The sequence below is a fragment of the Ostrea edulis genome, chromosome 10, assembly GCF_947568905.1.
Source record: "Ostrea edulis chromosome 10, xbOstEdul1.1, whole genome shotgun sequence".
NCBI classification, from domain to species: domain Eukaryota; kingdom Metazoa; phylum Mollusca; class Bivalvia; order Ostreida; family Ostreidae; genus Ostrea; species Ostrea edulis.
The window spans coordinates 22,090,021-22,113,501 of record NC_079173.1 but is presented as its reverse complement, the minus strand read 5'-3'; the positions used below and the strand labels follow the sequence as shown (position 1 = coordinate 22,113,501).

The following is a 23,481-nucleotide window of genomic DNA, read 5'->3' as shown; positions in this document are numbered from 1 at the left end:
ACTTTTCAATCAGTAGTGAAAAATATTATGTCAATTAACATGATTAATGAATGGAATTAATCATAAAGACCTTAAGGAGGTATGCTACTTATACACCAGAGAAATTTGATATGGATGAAAAATGAAGGATATGTAATAAAACAATGTTTTGAAATTGAAAACTTTCAAATTTACTTTATTTGGTAAAAAAAAAATGCAGTTTTAGTAGAAAGCAATTTGAAAAAATTTAAAACCGCCCAACTGGACTCGAACCCACGATCTACAGTTCAGCAGTCGACGTGCTAATCTACTGAGCTACTAAGCAATAATTTTTTTAAATGAATAGACAAATATTGCTGATATTTATATTTTCAACCATGTTTTAAAAGGAAATCAGTCATTATGACAATTAATGTGGAGTACCTCTTTAATTGACACCCCCAAAAAAAAATGATTTCGAGTAGCAAATGAATTAAATTAACAGATATTTATAGATCATAATGTAATCAGAAATTATACAGAAAAATGTACAGATGTAAGCTATATAGACCTAGCTTGCCCATATTATTCTTAAACCCCTTGTCCATTTTTCTTCAATCCTTCAAGACCTGTCCATAATTCTTCAAGCACCATTAGGGCCTGGTCTTTTGCAACTTTGTCTACGGTGAAGACATGCATGAATATATTAAGCATTATATCAATACCCAATTTTTTTCTTAAAATCTTGTGACCTTTTGACCTGATGTTAAATTGGTAGCTAGGTTGTGTGTATTTAACAGAGGTACAAGATGTGGCTATATGGTCATTTTGTCACAACTAAGTGATCATTAAGGTCAACAGCATTCTGTAATGTTTCCATTGAATCACACAGAACAATTGACTTCATGGTAAAAGTCCCATTTTAAACATCAGAGACCCAGCGGGAACCATTTGAATATTATGAATGCTATATAATCTCAAACAAACGGAGATTAATGACAGGTTGTCACCAACCAGCACAAGATCTCCAGCCATTGAATAAACCAGGAAAAAGGTCTGCAGCACATTCCTCGTCTTTAATTATACATGTGCTTGTTCATGCATTTACCTTCTCTCCGATTGAACCAACATTAAGATAATTAATGCATACTGCACCATAAAACTCTTCAGCATTGTAAGGAAGAAATGTGAGACATTGGTATGACCATCAGTCACCTTAAAACCTATCATTGGCTGGTCAGCCTTGTAGAAGTGGTAAGTCAAACCTACATTTTGTAACTTAAAAGCCAATTCAGTTGACATACCAGAGAATTATACATCAAAGTTGAAAGATGTATCCAGCCAATCAGAAGGCTGTTGCAGGTTGTGATCCTCAAGATACGATCGATGTAAAAAATTTGAATGCTGACTATAAAACTACAAAATGATGACTGTATAGACATAATATTGTGCCATATTGGCTCTAAAAACAAATATTTCTGAAAATTTGGATATTTGTGAATTATTGCTGCATATAATACAAGTTGTACTTTTTGAAATTTACCACTGGTCCGAAGACCCAAGTCCTGTAAAATTGGGGTGGACTTAAAATCATTACACACACACAGATACATTATATATATATATATATATATATATATATATATATTACACACACACACACACAAGACCGTGTTAAGCCTGTGCTTTTCATCGGTATCACTTACATTCTGTTAAAATTATATTATTATCAGCATATACCGATTATATGTAATGTGAAGTGAAATAGTGGTTCTGTCACCTTTGTACATGATGTATTAATTTTGTGAAATGTACTCTTGAACTCTCTCTCTCTTTAAAGTTAGAAAACTGTAGAAAATCATTCATTGTGTCTGATTTGGTCCAGTGAATATCTTCTTTGGTCAAGTAAAGAATCCAGATACCGATTGTGACCCAAATGACCAGTGTGCTCAGAAGTACGTTTTTTGTAAATTTAGACTGTTATAAATAAATCTGTCTATACACATCAAGTACACATCAAAATCTCTATTTCAAGTCATTATTTCATATAATTTTTTTTATCAAAGACTATTATGTTATATAATATAAACTAGTGTTACTAAAATCAGAATTTTCAACATTGCCCCGTGCAATCGACAAATTCTCGGTTGTGAAGGAAACAGTTAAGAAGCAGATTGTCAAAGACCCAGCTAGTTGGAATATGACACCAGAAACCGAACTATTCACAGTAAAACCACATCACAATGAGGTGTAAACGCAATCATCTCAATCCCATACACCCGACAGCAAACATTGTTATCAAACATAGATGTAGGTATAAGTAACAAGCCCTAAAAAGGTAAATACTAAAAATAGACAGTCCACAGGTGACCCCAGAGAAGCATTATAAGTTAGTACGGTTAAAGCAAGTCCTCCAAGGGTCATTACTAAAAATAGATACAGATGACCTTCAAGTTTTATATGTACATGAGGAAGAGGTTACAAGAATCTCAATCGTTACATAAACTTTTAACATGAGGAGTTTAAATTCTTAAAGCACTTAATCGTTTTCTTAATCAATATACTCACAGTCAGTCAAGGATGGGAAATATTAGCTAATGCTTGAATTCACATATTAATTATTCATGATGAATATGAATTCATTAATTATATATCAAAATCTGATGCAGTTTCTAAAAAAAATAATGTTAGTATATTCAACCTGAGGTCCACACTATCTATAGTAATAATTTAAGAAATTTTAAACTATGCAGTGTAATAAACCAAAATCTGATACTTTAATTCTCTGAATTAATATATGCAATTGTATATGACTGTAATCATTTCTCAAGAAAGATATAAACCTTTCTCACAATAAAAATTCTTTCTATGGAATATACACACACAAAATTACCCCCACCCCCCCTTACAATATTTAAATTTTCAGAAACAAAATATTGAAATGTTAATTAACCAATCAAAATGATGTTCCACACTGGTTCGTGAACTCCAATGACCATGCAATTTAAGCCACACTGTGTAGCTACTAGCTAGAAGATAAAAGAGTGCAAATTTCAGCTTTCTATGTGAAATTGGGATCAAAATTCAACGCCCCACTTCATTAATCTGCATATAGATCGACCTAAAACATGCAACATTTAATGAAACCTCACTAAACTCACGAAGTTCTGTTGATACATAAAATACATATTAAGGAAATTATTACTATCAATTTCATGTGAATAATAATCAGACATATATCTGTGGTAAGGTAATAATTTGCATGCTTATTTCTTGAAATTTACCAGTCCGAAGGATTTGACAGCCAAGGTTTAAATTTCTTTGGACCGAGAAAAGTTCAAAGTGCATTTCACTATTCAGATCAACTGATAAAAATCTTGAAATGTCTGATACCTGCACAGAACTCTGCCGCTGATTCAACATTATATATCTAATTCTATACAAGACTAAGTGTGAAATGGGTACATCGATCCTTTAAACTCTTTGAGTCAACAAGTCCATGTCATCCACATATAGTCAGAAATTCACGTCTTAAAATTGACAGGAAAAATCTTCAGCTTCCGGGTCTTAGAGAATTAAGTACTGCTAAATTGCAATTTATTATTATCATTTTTTTTTTTGGTTGAAATTTTCTAAGTCAACCATTGAGTCATCAATATGCATCAGATCATGGAAGGAAAATGGCTATAATATCTGCAGTATAAAATTCAATGTTTCATGACCTTCTTAAAGCTCCAAGACCACAAACACATCATTAATAGCAAATATAGAATTAGCTGTCAGCTACAATGTTACACGTTGATTTGGGAGACATAAAATTTGGTCAACAAAATGAGACTAATATTCATAAGATATATAACCACAGTTGATTTGAGTACCTAGCACAGTTCTGTAAACTGCTCAACAAAACCGCACAAAACCTCAGCTGTCTATCAAAGATGCAAGCAATATATCTACAATTATACATTATGGTTCCCTGGTTCAAAAAGCTACAATAATAATATGTAAAAACATGCCGTGCGTGTGGCTGGATTGTCAGATCTCTCTGGTGTGTAAATTTGTATCACGTACGATATTGGTCACAGTGATCCATCAGTGGGCAGTTATTATCAAAATATAGAATGAATCTCTTCATCAAATGCAGCACATTGAAAAGAATTTGGGGGGGGGGGGGGGGCTGAATATTTAATTTCAAACTACTGGTATCAAAGAGATGGCATGACTTCATGCTGGCACTCTTCATAAAGTGCCAACACTCCTCATGAAGTATAAGCATCACAGTTCATACCCTCGTGTATTTTCAACTAGAGGCCCATAGGACTTGTCGGTCACCTGAGTATTAGTTAAAATTATCACTATAGTCCCCAGGGCCATGAAATCTAGAAAAACTTTCCTGTTCTGAATATCTAAGCTATATATTACAGTATATTAAAACAAGATGTGTTCTGAAATCTAAAATGCCCTCAAATGTGCATACACTGATGAAAGGCTTTATACACATTATAATATATATGTAAAATTATATGATATGACTAACTGGAATGGTGACAGTTATCAACATCGAAGAAATTAAAAATGTTCAATTATTTACACATCTAATCACTGACCATTTTGGCCCCACCTAATACCAAAACCCCTACTACATGAATCAAGAAATTTACAATTTTGGTAAAGGACAACCTGCTCATTCAAAATAACAATTTAGTTTCAATTTAGTAATATACCTGAAGTTTGGCCCCACCTTGGAGTCAGAACCTCTACCTTGGGGATTATGAAATTTACAATTTTGGTAGAGGCCTTCCCCCTCTACATCACTATGCATTTATATTTTCTAAAAGATATGCAGTTATAAAGAAGATTTTTTAAACTTGGTCAATTTTTGACAGTTTTTACCCCACCCTTAAAGCCCCAGGGGTGCAAGAGTCCTGAAATTTACAAATTATGTCCCCCTTGTCCCAAAGATGCTTCATGCCAAATTTGAAAAGAATTGGAAATGCAGTTTATCAGGAAGAAGTTAGAACCCTTCAATTGTTAATGCATGACTAACGACAACCAACTGCAATATTGAAATTGAAATTCATTTCATCCTAAATTCTAACATTCAATGAAATAATTATCATAATTTTCAAAGTAAAAAAAAATAATTAAGATGCACTATTGGCATGATCTACTTTTAAATTTTTTTTTTTAAAAACATTATGTGAAACTTACCTAACCACTTGTACAGCAAATTCAACCACGGACACATGCAAAACATCAGAATCCAAAAATCACGAACACCACAAAGCCTTGTCTATATACTGTCTAGTATCATTACTAATTCTCACATTTCTTTTCAATTTGTATGAAAGTTTTCGATGCCACATAAACATGAGAAGGCTAGAACTTACAAGGAACATAAAAATCACAGCACCTTTCTAATTACATGGAGCAGAAAGATGTATGCATTCATAAGAAAACCCCTTCTCTGATCAATAATTAAAGAAATCCACAGGATCCATTCTTCTTCCATACAAATTAAGAGAAACCGACAGGGAAGCTCATCAGTTTTTGCCTAATCAACGGATTATGTAATCTCTGATTGTTTTTATGTTTGGAGAGAGTAAAAAATATCAAGAATTGGTGAACTGTTTTGATGGTTGCTATAGAAACAGTTGCATCACTTACTGAAGGCTATTTTCATGCTGTTTTCATGAGAGAAGATGGAAAATGAAGGCAATAACTTCCTGAAAATAATGTCCATCTCCAGCATTATCTCACCAGAGATAACCGAGACACGCACAATGCATCTGAAAGTGCTTCTCAAGGGCATGTTGGTAAAAGTATATATGATTTCCTTGCCAGGGTTCGTGTACATATCAGACTCAAATGATTTTTTCCAGTGTAAGTTTTATCTCAGTGATCCTGATAATAATAACATACACATTTCTGATTCTTTCACAACATTTTACATAAACCTGATATATCATATTCCTCACCAGTGTTATTTTAATATTGCTAATTTCCTTATACATTATCAATTTTCCAAAGTTTAAAACTTCCAAATTGGCAATTTACCGCTCCAGTAAACAAAATCGCCTATGGGCATTGGGCAACATCACTAATCTGAGTCGATCACAATGGCCCTGCTGTAATTCAGTTTTTGTGATTTTTTTTTTTTTTTTTTTACAAAAAAAAGATAATTTGCAATCTTTATTCCCATGAAAAATTTTGATCCCAACCTAGCCCCAAAACAATCTAATTGAAATTAGATGTTGGATCCGCTTGCATACACGCTACACAAACATCTAAAAACATCCCATAGAGGGTCACGTCAGAGGTCAAATTCGGTATCACTCTAGACTTATCGGCTTCAACAAACATTCAATGATTTTGCCAGCGGTGATTTCATTGGTCAATCGAATTTGACCTCTGATGTGACCCTATACGGGATGTTGTTAGATGTTTGTGTAGCGAGTATGCGAGCGGATCCAACATCTAATTTTAATTAGATTGGCCCCAAAAGGTCACAACATAACCATGTTACAAGGTTACAGTCAAACATTGTGGCATAAAATGAAATTTCTTGCCAATATATTAAAGGAATCAATATACAAAATATGAAAGCCCCATGTCTGATATAATAATAATTCTTTTTCTGGAGATATTACCTAGATTAGGTTTTCTTAAATGTCAAGGTCAAGGTCACAAGTTTTAAAAATTGTCATACCAAAACGAAGGTCTTGTCCAAAGGCATGCACATATGCAATATGAGAGCTCTAGTACTCGCCATTCATTGAAAAGTTATGAGCAATTATTAGACCGACAGACAAACGGGACGTTGAAACAATATGGTAGCATGAAAAAACTTGAATCCACACAACAGGAATGTAAATGCATTTTGATATGATTTATTGTGGCCCTGGTAATCTTGAAAAGCATTTGTTTTAATTAATTTCCTGTATATTTCCATAAAAAGCTTTGATCTTTGAGGTATTTAAAATTGGCCAACTCTAACAGGCTGGGGTTCCTGAATTGAACAATTTAAACTTAATTTGCACTACCTGAAGATGTCTACATATTGATATATAAACTAATCATGGCCCTGCTGTTCCTGAGAAATTTTTTAAAGTTGTTTACATGCATTACCAAATAAAACTTCTGATCCTCTCTTGTGGCCCCACCCTACCATCATAATATTTACTTAATATCGCACTTGTAAATCACATGCAATGAAGAAGGCCCTGACATAGACTAGTGACTTTACACTAATCCGGTAACCTTCTATAAATAAGTTATTAATATTTATTTTATCATAATGGTTCGAGACATTAAACCTGGGTGATCGAGGGTTCACACAAGTAAGGGACTTGGATAGAGAACTGAATCTTATAGCTCTCCATTAGACAACTAAACTTAATGATCAAGGGTTCACACAAGTGGGACTATCAGACAAGTGAACCTGAGTGATCAAGGGTTCACAAAAGTAAGACTCTATCTGACATGTGAACCTGAGTGATCAAGGGTTCACAAAAGTAAGACTCTATCAGACAAGTGCACCTGAATGATCAAGGGTTCACAAAAGTGGGACTTTATCAGACAAGTGAACCTGAATGATCAAGGGTGCACACAAGCAAGACTCTTAGTATCTGACAAGTGAACCTGAGTGATCAAGGGTGCACACAAGTAAGACTCTTAGTATCTGACAAGTGAACCTGAGTGATCAAGGGTGCACACAAGTAAGACTCTTAGTATCTGACAAGTGAACCTGAATGATCAAGGGTTCACAAAAGTAAGACTATCTGACAAGTGAACCTGAGTGATCAAGGGTGCACACAAGTGGGACTCTACCAGGCAAGTGAACCTGAATAATCAAGGGTTCACAAAAGTGGGACTATATTGCTTTTAGACAAGTGAACCCGAGTGATCATGATCAATCAAGTTCATGTACAAGAAGGACTCTTTTAGACAATTTATAGTCGTTTTGATTTTTGTTCCATCGGATTCCATGCAGTGAAAAATTATCTTATTTTACCTCAGAGTAAAATGTCACTTTGCCATTTGATGCATGGAACATGTGTCACACTATTTGTTCGCTATATTTCTATACATAGACAATGGGGAAAATGTAGACAGCAATATGGCAGACACTGCCAAAATCTTTACCACAAATTTATAAGAAATCATAAATCGTCTTTTATCGTATAGATCTCAATCAAATAAAAGAGTTGGGGTTTGTTATTGACCATCAAGATGGAATTAATGTAATGCATTGCCTTAAGTCATCTAAATCAGATTCATCAAACCCGATATATTTCCATACACGGTCAGCAATGAACCCAATAACTGTTTTATTTGATTGAGATCTCTTGGTAAAATGAATAACTGGCAGTCATTAAAAAATACTTGCAAATCAGGAGACTTATAATGAATTTGCTATCAATTACTTTCATTGATTTTATTACAATTTTACTATGGGAGTTTATATGATATATGGAAAAACCTTCATTCCAAGTCAAGTTTCACCTGAAGAACTGTTTACCCATAGAAAAAGCTGTCCATTACTAAATCAGTTTTTACCGAAACAATCACAACAAACATGATAAAGCATTATTGAATATAACATGGTGTATACTATTTAATGATCAACACCTTATTGCCACAATGACTTATATGTAGCTTAGCATGTCATAAATAATTATGGACCATCTTCTACAATGCCACTGGAATTAAAGAGAGTCCTGGCAAAAGCCCAGCTAGGATCATCTTTTATCAGACAGGAATGAGATAAAGCATTAGTGACCATTAAAGGTCAGTTAGGCAACTAATGGCTGGAGTTTATCCATTGTATGTTTCTCTATCCCACAACACTCAAAACACTGATTAAATGCATACAATTAACAGATTAAGAACTCATGTGGAGAGGCAAATGACCCATTCTCCTAGCAACAAGATGAATTCATACAACACAGACGCACTTTAATTACATATATGTGTTGGTTTCAGCGCAATAATGCCCAAGTGCTGCAGCCCATGTAAAACTCAACACATTGGCTGGAGGCCCGGAGGGTCACTGATGTAACCATTGTGACCAGTGGTACTGGACGCACGGACCAGTGAGTCAACCCTTTAGCACAGTGGTGGAGTAGCATATTGACTTGTTATGCAGAGTTTCTGGGGATATACGAGTCCAATGACCCAGCCAAGCTAAATGGTAACAAAACAAGACTCAACTATAAATTGTCAATTTGTTTTCATTTTGAAGTTAATCAATTACCATATAGAAGAATTATAGGTAGAATATTCAAACCAGAATCTCAACATAGATTGAATTAAACACCGCCTCCCCCTTTCCTCCAGGATCCTGGTCCGAAAATCCTCCAATCAGTTATATATTACAACACCCCTCCCCAAACTCTATTCACCAAACCATGCAACAACATGTGAACTGGCACAATGACTGATCAGGCGATTTGTTAAATGCTTCCTCCATGGGATTCAAATAACCAGGTTGCCTTGATACATTTACAATTCTACCTTTTTCTCCTCATCTGGTTAACGACACCAATATCATTTACTCCAATATACAGTTGTGGCGAGTGCGTCTTCTCAGAATGCTTTCACAAGGGAGATCACTCTAAAATTGGTTCAGAACTAACAGATACGTTCACTTCGTAATAATACTCAATCGAATTGAATCTTCGATATTTAAAGATTTACCATCTCTGAATGTTATTAATCAAGCCACTAAACTACAAGTATATATTTACTGATCGATTAAAAGTGACTCATTTAAGAAGTATTTAATTCTAGGATTAATAGTAACACTAACATTGCCCTAGGGCAACCACAAACCAAAACAGAAAACTTCAAATGAGAGAGAGAGAGAGAGAGAGAGAGAGAGAGAGAGCAATATAAAAATAGAGGAGAAAAATAGCTTACACAAAGTTATATGCCGTGGATTTGAATCTCCATTGCTTTGAATACAAAATAAATCCACCGCTTATAGAAGAAGAAAAATCACACTTTGGCTATTAAAATCCTAAGATCAGTAAGAACACACCTCGATCATTCATAAGACGAAATTTTCCAGGGTCTTAAAGCAAACATTCCTACCAGATCCTGTGTATCGTGGATTCTATGCGACAGGCATTTAATACAAACTGGCTATAACGCGGTCAATAAATCGAGATTGATTTATTCCGCACGTTTGTGTATTGGCAGATCGAGATTTTTCTTTTTCTATTGGTGAATTGGTAACTGTCACTTTCGGCTCGCTGTCTGTCCTAAGATGGGACTAAAAAGGAATTGTCTGTACAAAGGATATTACTGCTCAAGGCGAATAGATGCCGTGCACAGGTTTTAAATCATTCTCACAATATTTAAGTTTTTATCAAAGCTTTTGTCAGGAATACACCTTAAAATGTCTCATTGTTTGTAATTGAGAAATAAATTTCATTTTTGAAACATGCATGTTGATCATGAACTTCGCGGCGTTAGCGTTAGATACGTTTGCATACTTCAATGGTTAGTATGTCGACGTGACGTATTGCTGCTCATGAAAGCCGCAGGAGCTCGAAATTTTGTCTAACGTATAGCTCATGGTTTGGTCAATTTAGTGAATTTCATTAACTTAATTGATAAAATTTTGAACTCATGTGTTCATACTCTCATGAATTTTCTAAAATGATATTTGATACATTCTACCCACAGAGGTTAAGCCCGTTTTGGGCCCGAACCCTGTGATACCATAAATATAGATCTATATTTATGGTATCACAGAGTTCGGGCCCAAAACGGGCTTAGCCCCTGTGATTCTACCAGCTACTAACTTCTTTTTGTCAAGATTCATACGCGCACCGTTCACATTCATGAGGCAGTGGCGGATTTAAGGGGGGCGCAGCCGGCGCCGGCACCCCCACCCCCCATAAATTTTCAAATTTAAGATAAATCGTGGTATCTTATTTAGAAAAATGTACTAAACGATAAGAGAAGCAATAATTTCTTCCACTCCCGGAGAAATAAATGACAAAATCTTTTGATTTCTTGAATTACTTGAATGGGAGAACTTAATTTTTTCCAAAAACCCTTAAAATTTGCGTCATTTTATTAATTTCACCTTAAGGCGGCTCCCAGACCCTCCTGCCTCATAAAGTGGCACCCCCCGTAATCGCAATTCCTGGATCCGCCCCTGTGAGGAAATGGCTATCATTTCAATTGGTAAAGATATCGAGGGCAAAGACAATGGAAATCGTCCCTCTCGGGAATATATAACTCCTGTGGAAATGTTTCCATTGCCGGTGAAAGGCTGCAAAAGTTAGGCCTATGCTCGGCGCTTACGGACTTTTAGCAGGGGGAATCTTTATCGTGCCACACATGCTCGGACAGCTGTGACACACGGGGCCTCGGTTTTGCGGTCTCATCCGAAGAACTGCCCCATTTAGTCGCTTCGTACGACAATCTTGGGGTACTGAGGAGCTATCCTAACTCGGTTCCCCACGGGATACATCGGAAATGTAAACATTTTCCGATAAGAAGCACTGTGACACACAAATTTAAAAACGACATTTCAAGTTGACATGAAAGCCTACACTCATAAAAGAAACAAACTGCATGACCATGATTTAAAGATATATCAATACACGAGTCTGTGAAGGGAATAAATACCTCGTTATCTTGCATAATAAGGGATTGTATCGGCATGAGATGGTCAGCATTATTTTCATTATCTGTTCACTTACAAACATACATATAATATCATGTGACCTCAGGAACAAAATATCTATCAAACTACTGTTGTGCATTCTCAGATCCATTCAAAATTTAATTAATATCAACTCCACTAATACAACTTCTTTGTAAGCATTAGTAACATTTATCATTGTGGTTGAGGAGAGGCGCAGCTCTCTGGCAACATGCACAGTGCACACACATATATATTGCTATAAACGGCGATAAAATTCGTCATTACAAGGTAGGATTCACCGATTACACGCATCCACATGTAATATCACAAAACATAGTCACCTATCTTTTGTTAGTATACTGATTAGATCCAGTATATATTGAAGTTCAGTGCATGTTAATGCACAATTAAGAGAGAACCTCAGACACGAGTCATCAATCAACGTTACATTACAGACATGCATGTCTTCTCCCAGCATCGCCGCCATTAACGAAAGTACTGGTGGTCACGGATGGGCTGGGGATAGATATAATTTTGAATGAACATTATATACTACTAACTATCTAAATCATTGTACCGACCTCGTATTCTTTATGTAAATGTCTTTCAGACTAGACAAGTACATGTGTTGGAATTGTACACAATACATCATGCCCCACAAGTCGAATATATAATAATATCTCTTGATTCTAAGTACCTTACTAATACAAATAAAACGTTCTTAACTTCCACTAGAAAATATATGCAAATAAGTATGCACAGATGACATCAAAATTCTAGATTAGAGTATCAATGCGGCTTAGAGAGTTGTATTTTGGAGAAGAGGGTGGTGGGGGTGGTACAGTGTAATTTAACCCGAAGAAACATAATCAGTAAAGTTCCGGATTATACTGTGTAAACGATTGATCTCAGAGAAAGAGAGAGTGTCGATTTAAATATGTTCCACCTGAGTATCTGCAATACTGCAGGTACAAAAATATACCTGTCGTCCACTGCGTTATCGGATCCGCGCCTGAACATCCCAATATCGCAAACATCCTCCTGAGAGTCAGATAATTCACAGGACCCATGGTAGGAGCTCGTGTCGTCACTAGAATCCTCCGCCGAATTATCACTGACGTCATAATCCAAACTCATGTTCGAATTGTAAACGCGAGAGTTCACAAAACACAAATGGTGTCGAAACAACGAGAGATGTCAATTTAAAAGCCTTACTTCATTAAAGCATTCTGCCTTACTTCATAAAGCTATGGTCACCCAAATTAGTGAACTAAATTGTCACACTTGCCTGCGGGGAGCAGATATGTTTGGAAACAAGTTCACCTTTCAGAATAAATTTACAATTAAAATTAGACAGTATACTTAGTAGCCCAGATGATGAAACACTGATGCTATTTAGGTCATCAAGGTGTCGTGATGATCAACGCACGTCCACAACAGTTGATGGCCCCGAGGAGACACGGACGAAGTTTTACGATGTGGTCATCAACTGTCTGATTCGTCAGACTGAACATAGATAACTCCAAAATATGCAACAAAGGGGAAACATCAGTACTGACGTCACAAACACCCCCCTAGCAATTCAAGTCCGTAAAAAATCCACGTCCATTGATTCAAACGTGCTACAGCTTTCCCCTTAGTCATTAATTGCTTTTTTCCTAAAATATACACCACAGTTTGTGTTCATAAGAAACGTTTTATGAAAACTAATTATCTTTGACTGGGTCAGATAGCGGCAAACGCCGTCAAACGGGGTCTGATCCTGACAAATCACTTAATCAATCACAGGTAATTAGGTGGTATTGATGGTGCTTGTGCAGACCTGATTAGAGACTCTGTACCAAAGAAGAAATGAACAAGTTTGTTTGTTTTAGTCATTTATTTGTTTCGAGTCCCTTCCAGAATTTTTCACTCATACTTAGACGTCGACAGCTTTAGATAAAGTGCCACAAATTTAGACCTATGCTTTTAGCGCTTGGGGCCGTTGCAGCAGTGAACTTCAGTTCTTCAACGTGTCAACAACTGCCGTGACACGGGACTTCCGTTTTGAAGGTCATATCTGTTGACACGGGACTTCCATGCGCTTCTCGCACTGTGTCAATCTCTACCCAGAGTTATCGTTCCTCACTCTGGGTAGAGATTAGCACTGTGTATGCGAAGCTTGCGTAACGCGCCCTCTGGTGAGAGAATGAAATTGGGACATGTTTGAAAGTTTCCTCACTGTAGAGTATAACTGATATCTATTTACCAATATGATGCACCTAGAACAATTTTTTAATCACTGTGTGACAAGAGTCCAAGCCATTACAGAATGTTTCTATACGGGGAAGCATTGAAAAACAAATACCCATTATACAGTGACACCAATAATTTGATCATAAGTTTGTAATGTTGCTATTTTTACATGTTTTGCACACAGGCAATGCATTTTGGTTTTGCATATTTATTCACATTTTGTACAAAAATATTTGAAAACTGAGACGTCCGATGTGTTGGTAGCAAGGGTTCTTCAATCTTAGCTTTGACGCGCCCATGGGGCTCGAACACACGATCGATCTTCCGGTAACGAACACTACTGCGACCGGTTAAATGAAAAAGTGAATGTGTGGAGAAAATTAAACCAAGAAACATGTACAATCTCGATGAAGGTGCATAGAACCTTAAATTTCGAAATACATGTATAGTATAGCAGAGAGAGAGAGAGAGAGAGAGAGAGAGAGAGAGAGAGAGAGATCATCTTTTTCGTAAAAGTTTGTCCCTCTAAGAAAATAACTGGATCTGTCGCTGATTTTAATTGGCCAGTATACTTTATTTACTACAGATGTACAACTTACCACACATGAAGTGTGACATGGAAACATTGCGTGAATCACATCCAGACTTAATGTGGATATACAAACAGACTTAATGTGGATTACATGTACAATTAATGTGGATTACAGACTTAATGTGAATCACATGCAGACTTAATGTGGATTACATGCAGACTTAATCTGGATCACAAACAAACTTAATGGGATTACAAACAGACTTAATGTGGATTACAACCAGACTTGATGTGCATAACACGTAGACTTAATGTGCATAACACGTAGACTTAATGTGGATTACATGTACAATTAATGTGGATTACAGACTTAATGTGGATTACATGTGGATTTAATGTGGATTAAATGCAGACTTAATGTGGATTACAAACAGACTTAATGTGGATTACAACCAGACTTGATGTGCATAACACGTAGACTTAATGTGCATAACACGTAGACTTAATGTGGATTACATGTACAATTAATGTGGATTACAGACTTAATGTGGATTACATGTAGATTTAATGTGGATTACAAACAGACTTAATGTGGATTACATGTACAATTAATGTGAATTACATGCAGACTTAATGTGGATTACATGTAGACTTAATGTGGATTACATACAGACTTAATGTGGATTACATGTACAATTAATGTGGATTACAGACTTAATGTGGATTACATGTAGATTTAATGTGGATTACAAACAGACTTAATGTGGATTACATGTACAATTAATGTGGATTACATGTAGACTTAATGTGGATTACATGTAGACTTAATGTTGATTACATGTAGACTTAATGTGGATTACAAGCAGACTTAATGTGGATTACATGTACAATTAATGTGAATTACATGCAGACTTAATGTGGATTACATGTAGACTTAATGTTGATTACATACAAACTTAATGTGAATTACATGCAAACTTATTGTGGATTACATATACCTGGTAAATTTAATGTGGATTACATGTAGACTTAATTGGATTATATGTAGACTTAATGTGGATTACATGTACACTTAATGTGAATTACATGTATATTTAACGTGGTTTACATGCAGACTTAATGTGGATTACATGCAGACTTAATGTAGATTACATGCAGACTTAATGTGGATTGCATGCAGACTTAATGTGGATTACATGCAGACTTAATGTAGATTATTTGGGAGCTTACTTGGATCAACATGTGACCAAATAAGGAATCTTGGAAGGATTAGACACATTATTGACGAAACAACCTGCAAAACACTAATGCATGCTCTGGTGACATCGAGACTCGACTATGCCAATGCATTGCTACTTGGCTTACCAAACAGGACCACGGACAAACTCCAACGTGTACAGAATACAACAGCAAGGATAATAACTCGTACTAAAAAAACATGATCACATTACACCTGTACTGTATAACCTGCACTGACTCCCGGTTCAGTACCGCATAAAATACAAAGTGCTTGTACACACATACCAAGCAGTTCACAAAACCGGACCAACCTACCCTAGTAGATTAATACAGATTAATACCCCGTATTGCCCTCCGGGAGATTTATGTTCGGGAAATAGGATGCTTCTAAATGTTCCACAAATAAGAACACAGACTCACGGAAACAGGCGTTTTGACTACTCCGCGCCAAAACTGGGAACGCCTTACCACTCGGATTACGCCAAGCTAAATCTCTTGACATTTTTAAGCGACATCATTTTCTTCATATTGCTTTTAATATCTAGCTAAAAGACAATTCTATCTTATTTACAAAGTGTTTTAAAGTGTATTACAATAATATGCATATACCATCATTTTTTATGTAGGACATTGCAATTTTTACTTTGAATTGTATGCTTTTTATGTAAAGCGCTTTAGAGATTTTTAATTGATTAAGGTGCTACATAAGTCTTACTATTGTATTGTATTACAAACAGACTTCATGTGGATTACATGTAGAGTTAATGTGGATTACAAACAGATTTAATGTGAATTACAAACAGACTTCATGTGAATTACAAACAGACTTCATGTGGATTACATGGAGATTTAATGTGGATTACATTTGTACATGCTAATGTAGACTTAATGAAAGTTCAACGTTATGGATGTACACTACGCTAACGAAGAATGCAATATAGATACTATTAATAAAGACTTACCGACGACGGGTGAACCTACAAATAAAAAAAACCCATTTAATTTCCTCAAAAACGTGTGTTTACATATAAATACTGTACATATATATTAGTCTGTCATTCTATTTCACTATTTGTCCTTGGGATTTATAACGAAATCCTGTCCTGCAACAGAACTTAAGTTAAATGCTGTATATACATTTTCCTTAAAAATAACCCAGAAGACATCTTTGTGTTTGATTTTGACACATTAAACTGTATTTTAATGTATATTTACGGAGAAACTTTCTCTTTTGTACATCCATTTTAGAATGTACACTGTAAAATATTTGCTAGATAAAATTGAAACCATAGCACTGAATAGATTAACAATCGATTAACGATTTATACTTGTCTAATTCCTGGGGTTTCAAGAGTGGTACGGGTTCAACACCCCTCTTTAGATCGCAATAGTTGGTTCATTCTTGATACACAATAATGATCTAAAGAGCGCTTCAATTCTAATAAGGCACCCATTAACCCCCTTTCCTACCCCTAAACGACAAAATTTATATTTAAAAAAGTTTCCTGTCAAATTTCTAACAAAACTGTATGTCATATGTTTACCCCCAAATCATGGCACAAATATATTTAGATCGATTTTAAGAAATATCGTCATAGAGCTTTATTATATGAATATATACTAGTTGTAACCTGCGCATGTATGAATAAAATTTAACAAAATAAAATCATATACATATATATACATACAGTTCGAAATTAACATATGCACGTCAGTCTGTGACTGGTTAAAAGTCTGGCAGACTGACTGGGACTGGTTAATTTTCTAAAGCATCATTTTGGAAAATATACTTATGAAATCTTATAAACACATTCAGCTGGACTGGAGACATCAAAAGTTAGCTTTGAAGCCCTGACATATTCGCTTGCTGCATATTGGACTGTCTTAATTTTCAGTAGTGGGTTTGATGTTTTCTGAGACAACAGTTAGCTATATATATATTTGGCAGTTAACAAAGTGCCACCTACACTTCTCAATGGAACCTGTGGGTGTTTAGACGTAAAATAAAGTGTAATTCTAATCTTCAATAGCAATAAAATGCGCGTGCAATATCATATAATTCCCTACTTCGATGTGCATCCAGCTTTTTTAAAGGGTGGGGTGTGTGTGTTAAAGATCGTTTTTCTGCCCCAAACAGGGGGCTGAATCCGCACCATTAGAAAAGGAAACATTGTTTTAGCTTTTCAAACATCTGAGCGGGAGGGGGCTCACACGTTCTACTCCAGCAGATATATAACCTCTGCTGCACAGTGCAATAATTGAAATAAACTTCAAACGACATATAAAGTTTCTATCCTTCTTTTAACAAGCGCAGTCGTTTAATAAGCTCAATGTAATTTCCGAATTGAAGAACTTGAAATAGAGCACGTAGGAAATTTTAAAAATAGAGACAACCAATATATGGTCCAATGTTCTGAAGGTAAACACGAAATCTCTCTCTCTCTCTCTCTATATATATATATATATATATCCAATTTAGTAATGATAGACCAAAAATTCAGTCAATATTTCTGATATAAAAGAGGTGTTCATTTGGCGTTCTGTGGGTTGGTTTACCCGTAAACTGAGACGAAACTTCAACTTTGATCCCAGTGTCGGATTACATAGTATGATCCCAGGGCATGGGGTCTTCATATATATCAATTCAATGGATATCTAAAAAAATAATAAATAAAAACAGCTTTAAGTTCAACTTACCTTTTTCTGACCCAATTGAACATTATCAATCTTGTTTGGGTGCAACTTTCGTACATTCCATATTTTATTACAGACAGGTAAACAAGGCTTTGTGTGTACAAGTACTTTCACTCTCACAAAGTGTGCAATAATTCCTCTAAACGTACGTCACACAGCAAGCTAATTATCACTCCCGCAAAAGGCTCGTGCCTTGTCCCTCAACCCAATCCGCCGAGCACCTCGAAACCAGCCTCGTTGATCAGTCTATCCTCGGATGACGTCACGCTACGGCATCAAACCATTTTAAATAACGTCGCAGTGAATGAAACTGTGCCACTGCAAAGAAAACAAACTCCCAGGAGTGGAATCTTATAGGCACGTGACTGGTCAATAAGGAAACGGGCCTCTCTTCAGAACCAAGCCTTACGGGAACTCCCCAAAATGACGATCTCCACTGCTCCCGAAATCCACGATGACTAACAATATGTTACATCTCGGATGTATTAACAGAGATAATGATCTTATACCCAACCACGATCCTTTGTATCAAATACCCGTCAATTAGAAAGAACTTGCACGCTTGAATTCCCCCTTTCCCATTAAACATTTTAATGGAAACCGTCAAAATATTAGTGTGACATTGCGTAGATCCATTTACAGCACACGGTTTCTCCGTCGAAATCCTTTGCTTGAGAGTTTCTTTGGCTTCAATAAATCACGACAATAAAACAACATCTCTACGTGGTGTAGAAAGTAATATAAAACAATAGTAAATAGTTTGATAAATCCATTACGACTTTGCCGGTGAGCAGCTGTCCGTGTTATCTGTTTTCTCTACAGGTATAAACACTGCAGGTTTAACCCTAACTCGGGGACAAGGGCAAACCATCTTTGTTCGCATTGTTCTGATGGTGTATTTTTGTGTTACGTGCAATAAAATTTGTGTTTATGATAAAAGGAGACATTGTATGCCTACACAGAACGGATCTGGCGACAGTCCTTGCCCCCAGTGTATGACTGTTTGAACTGGTGTAAGCAATGAAACCGACATAGCAGACGTATACATGTGTCATGTCTTCATGCAGAAGATACTGCCAACATCATAAGTATCATTGGAAAATGCTGGGTATGATTGAGATAAAGTTCATGATTATTTTCTTTTAAATAAAAGATTGGCAAGTTAGCTCTATTACCACATCTTACAAGGAGAGGGGTTGTCTCCCTTTTTGTTCTCTCTCTTTGTGAATGATTTTGAGAATGCATTTATAAATACCTTATGTGATGAAATTGTTTTTAAAAGATTTAGCATTGTTTTTGTTAATGTACAGTTTATAATACTGCCCTATTTTCTGAATCAGCTACAGGTTACAACACATGTTAAATACTTTATCAGTGTATTCGGTAACGTTAAAAAAGTTCTTGTCTTCCATAATGGAGGAAAAATAAAAACCACCAGCAAATGGTTTTACAATGGTTACGAACTAGAAGTTATTGACAGCTTTAATCATCTTGGTTTTACTTTAAACTTATAAAATCTCAGTGTATTGTAATGGGTAGGCCAGCGGTCACCCAGCCAAGTGTTGATCACGCTCGCTGTTGCTTAACTTGCGTGATCAAGAGAGAGACTCTACTACATCACAAGAAAAGCTAGCTCTCTAGCGAGGTAGTATAAGTTCCCTCTTATACTGTCCGCTACATTTCCCCCCGCTCAGGGAAGCTTCGTCGTGAGTTCTCTCCGAGTGTTTGACACCTGCTCAGCAACGGCTATTCACCGTTCCCGACGACAACCACCGTCGTCCCCGGATGAATCCACGTCCGTACATGGACACGAAGTCCCAGAGCTCCGAAGAGACTCGACCTGAAGCAGGCCTCCTGCCAAACACCAGTCACTACGCTGCCACCAATTTGTAACGTGTAGCGGTCACCCAACCAAGTGCTGATCACGTTCGCCGTTGCTGAACTTGCATGATCAAGAGAGAGACTCCACCACATCACTAGAAAAGCTAACTCACTAGCGAGGCAGTATAAGTTTCCTCTTATACTGTCCGCTACTCTATTATCGCTGAACAGGGCAGAAATGTATACAGTGCCATATTCTTCGAAAATGTAATAATCTGTCACTCAATATCCATGTGTTTGACGCACATGTTTCAAGTGTTTTGAATTATGGTAGTGAAATTCGGGGTTTAGACCCAGGTTGCGATATTGAAAAAGTACATATAGACTTTTGTCAGCGAATTTTACATGCAGAGAATTATATGGTGTACGGAAAACTTGATCGTGTGCCAATGCACAGGGGCTAAGCCCGTTTTGGGCCCGAACTCTGGATGGTATCACAGAGTTCGGACCCAAAACGGGCTTAACCCCTGTATGCTAATGTATAATTCACGACTATGATAAAAATTGTTAAAGGGACATGGATACGAGTTGAACTGAAAATTTTCAGATTTTATTTTTCCGTAGGATCACTCCTGAAGCACAATTCTTGTGTGGTAGATAAGACATGTGCTATGATACTTCTTCCGGTTTCGACCAAAGGCAGTTCGACTTTACCACTCTAGTTACTAGATTTGATGACCGAACTAGGATGGTGATGGCATGACTCGCGCGTGACTTTGATTACAGCGAGGGAGACTTGCATTGTGTTCACACAGGTCACGTGCTACCCACATCAACGTGTTAGCTTGATGACGCGACCTCTAATTATAGAATGGGAGACTTGCGCATGATCAGTCTCACTCTTTCGTCCTGATGCGCCGGGCAAGACGAAATCAAGACGGCTGGGGACGGATCAGGATGTAGCCTTGTAGGAGCTGCCGGATGATGACAACCGCCGGCTTTTCTTCCGGGATTTACTCCCTTATTCTCTCCGGAGGTGCCTACAAGACTTGTGCAGTAGAGCTATTTACCCATATCTGGGCTTTGGTTCGTGGGATAACAGGGCGTATCCACAACCAGTGGGCATGCATGCCATCCGTATGGGACCAAATCTCCTTCGAGTCCTTGCCAGTTCTACCTGAGTCCGCGAGGTATCTGTTGTTTTAGTGCTCTCTGAAGGTGGCAAATACCATTACATGTACATTGTAGAAATATCAAAGAACGACACGATAATTTTGGCCGCTAGAATTTTAAGCATTCTAAACCTTTTCCAAGGAAACACACAGGAACTTTATCTTTTATTTGAAAATGGAACAGAAGAAATGGTATTTTAAGATACTAATTTTTTATACGTCCGTTATCAGACATCATAAAGTTACCGCGCTGTCCATGCGTCCGACTGGCTGTCCGTCCGAGGTCATGTTTTCTGGACTTTTTTCCGTAATGTTCATATGCATGTACTGCATTGATCACAATTTCTCCCTCAAAAAGTGTAAGAGTGGGTTTCCATTTTAGCTGGATTGGTGTACCGTGACCTACTTTAGAACTAAAAATAGGTCAAACAGTTTTCCGAACCTTTTACCGTTGTGGATACATGTACATATTTTGCCTTGAAATTTAGTCACTAGCTTCCTCTCAAAGGAATACAAGTTCAATTTGCATTTCAGCTGGATTGGTGCACGCACCGTAACCTACGTCGGGGCCAAATAGTAGGCCGAAGAGTTTTCCGGATTTTTTTTTTTCGTTACGGATGCAGATAATGTACTGAAATTTTGTCATCGCTGTCCGACTACAGGGGCTCGTCACGAATTGACCCTTCTATTCTATATTTACAAAAATATAGAATGAGACGATGTCACATTTTAATAAGACAAAAAATTCGTGACGAGCCCCAGGGGTCCGACGGGCGTATGATGTACAGTTGTAGTGTTCTAATAGCCCGGACCTATATGTCACTCGATGAAGCAAAATTACATGTATTTGCAAGCCATCAGAAAACGTCGGGAACGAGGTTTGTATTTGCGGTGTGTCCAGCTCCGATTTGTACGCCGGCAGTTTTTGAACAACCAATAGTACAATAGAGAGATTTTGCAGCTGTAACTAGCATATTCATCTCATGATGATTTGTTTTTATATCTTACACACTTCCATTCTGGTGTCCCGTGGGGATCCGGGTTAGAATAGGTCCTCAGTATCCCTTGCTTGTCGTAAGAAACGACTAAATGGGGGCGGTCCTTCGGATGAGACCGTAAAAACCGAGGTCCCGTGTAACAGCAGGTGTGGCACGATAACGATTCCTCCCTGCTCAATGGTCATAATCACCGAGCATTGGCCTAAATTTGGAGCCCTTCACCGGCATTGGTGACGTCTCCTTTTGAGTGAAATATTATCGTGAGGGACGTTAAACAACATATACAACCAATCCATTCTGGTGAGTACGTCTTGCAAAATCTTCGTATAAAATTGTAAATCATAATACATTTATTTGATTAACATTGGATAAAAAAATGAAAGTTACTAATACCAACTATTAAGACTTACATTTATATTTTTAAAAAATCTTTATTTTGAACTTTTTTACGTGTTATTGATAAATCTTCGAAAGCAATAAAAATACTGAATAATGCGCCATGCGGGACAACTCAACCGCTCAATGGACTACAGGGACAGCTGATAAATTACTCCTCTTGATAACTGCCACATGCATCTGTTCGTCAAGAAGCACCCCCTCCAACCTACCCCTATCATCGAATTAATTGTTTAAAAAATAATATCACAGTATAGAGAGGATTTATATACATTATGTATACACTTACAGAATATACTGATCTATCGGCGCGATCCTCCTTGCTGCATATCAGGGGCGGATTCAGGAAATACTACATGTGTATATTGTAGTCATATACATGTAGCTCTTTGTTCGTGAACTTGTAACCATTTTAATCACTGATACGCATTAAACCATGTCTTCATGCATGTTTTGTGTTGATTTCACCTATGTCCTCCAAGGGCTTGTGATAAAATTAAACGAATAGTCACTGTAAATAACAAAAAAGCTCATTTTATTGATTTCTAACTTTAGCTAACATCTATAGATATACAGTTATAATCACTCCGCTAATGATTTGGTGAAAACCAGGCTAAGTCTAACGTTTCTTCAGAAAAGCAATTGCGGTTCTTTTACCTACAGTTTTCGAATTCCTTGACATAGTTTCCCGAGTCTTGATTTTAAGGAGGAAATTCAATGCTACACCAGAGAAATGTTATGTAGATGAAAATGGAGGATATGAACAACAAT

The 23,481-nt window shown here is 36.7% G+C and overlaps 1 protein-coding gene and 1 long non-coding RNA gene across 15 annotated transcripts in view; one reads left to right on the top strand and one right to left on the bottom strand.

Moving 5' to 3' along the window:
• The window catches only part of LOC125665537 (uncharacterized), a 46,645-nt gene extending 29,350 nt beyond the window's left edge, over positions 1-17,295 (top strand). For both annotated transcript variants that reach the window (XR_008799448.1, XR_008799449.1), the window contains 2 exons: positions 8,944-9,151; positions 14,445-17,295. This is a non-coding gene — a long non-coding RNA (uncharacterized LOC125665537). The remainder of the gene's footprint in view (positions 1-8,943; positions 9,152-14,444) is intronic.
• LOC125665532 (nucleolar and coiled-body phosphoprotein 1-like) overlaps positions 1-19,155 on the bottom strand; it is a 64,947-nt gene extending 45,792 nt beyond the window's left edge. For 7 of the 13 annotated variants that reach the window (XM_048898200.2, XM_048898206.2, XM_048898202.2 and 4 more), the window contains exons 1-2: positions 18,327-19,071; positions 16,592-16,606 (exon numbers count right to left, since the gene is read on the bottom strand). In XM_048898200.2, coding sequence (XP_048754157.2) covers positions 16,592-16,606; positions 18,327-18,382 — 71 coding nt within the window. In that variant the 5' untranslated portion in view covers positions 18,383-19,071. Of the gene's footprint in view, positions 1-5,169; positions 5,302-9,474; positions 9,575-9,879; positions 10,084-16,591; positions 16,607-18,326 lie in introns of those variants that run through there. The other 6 variants (XM_048898205.2, XM_056152261.1, XM_048898207.2 and 3 more) reach the window with 5 other exon arrangements.
• Between the last annotated feature and the right edge of the window lie 4,326 nt (positions 19,156-23,481).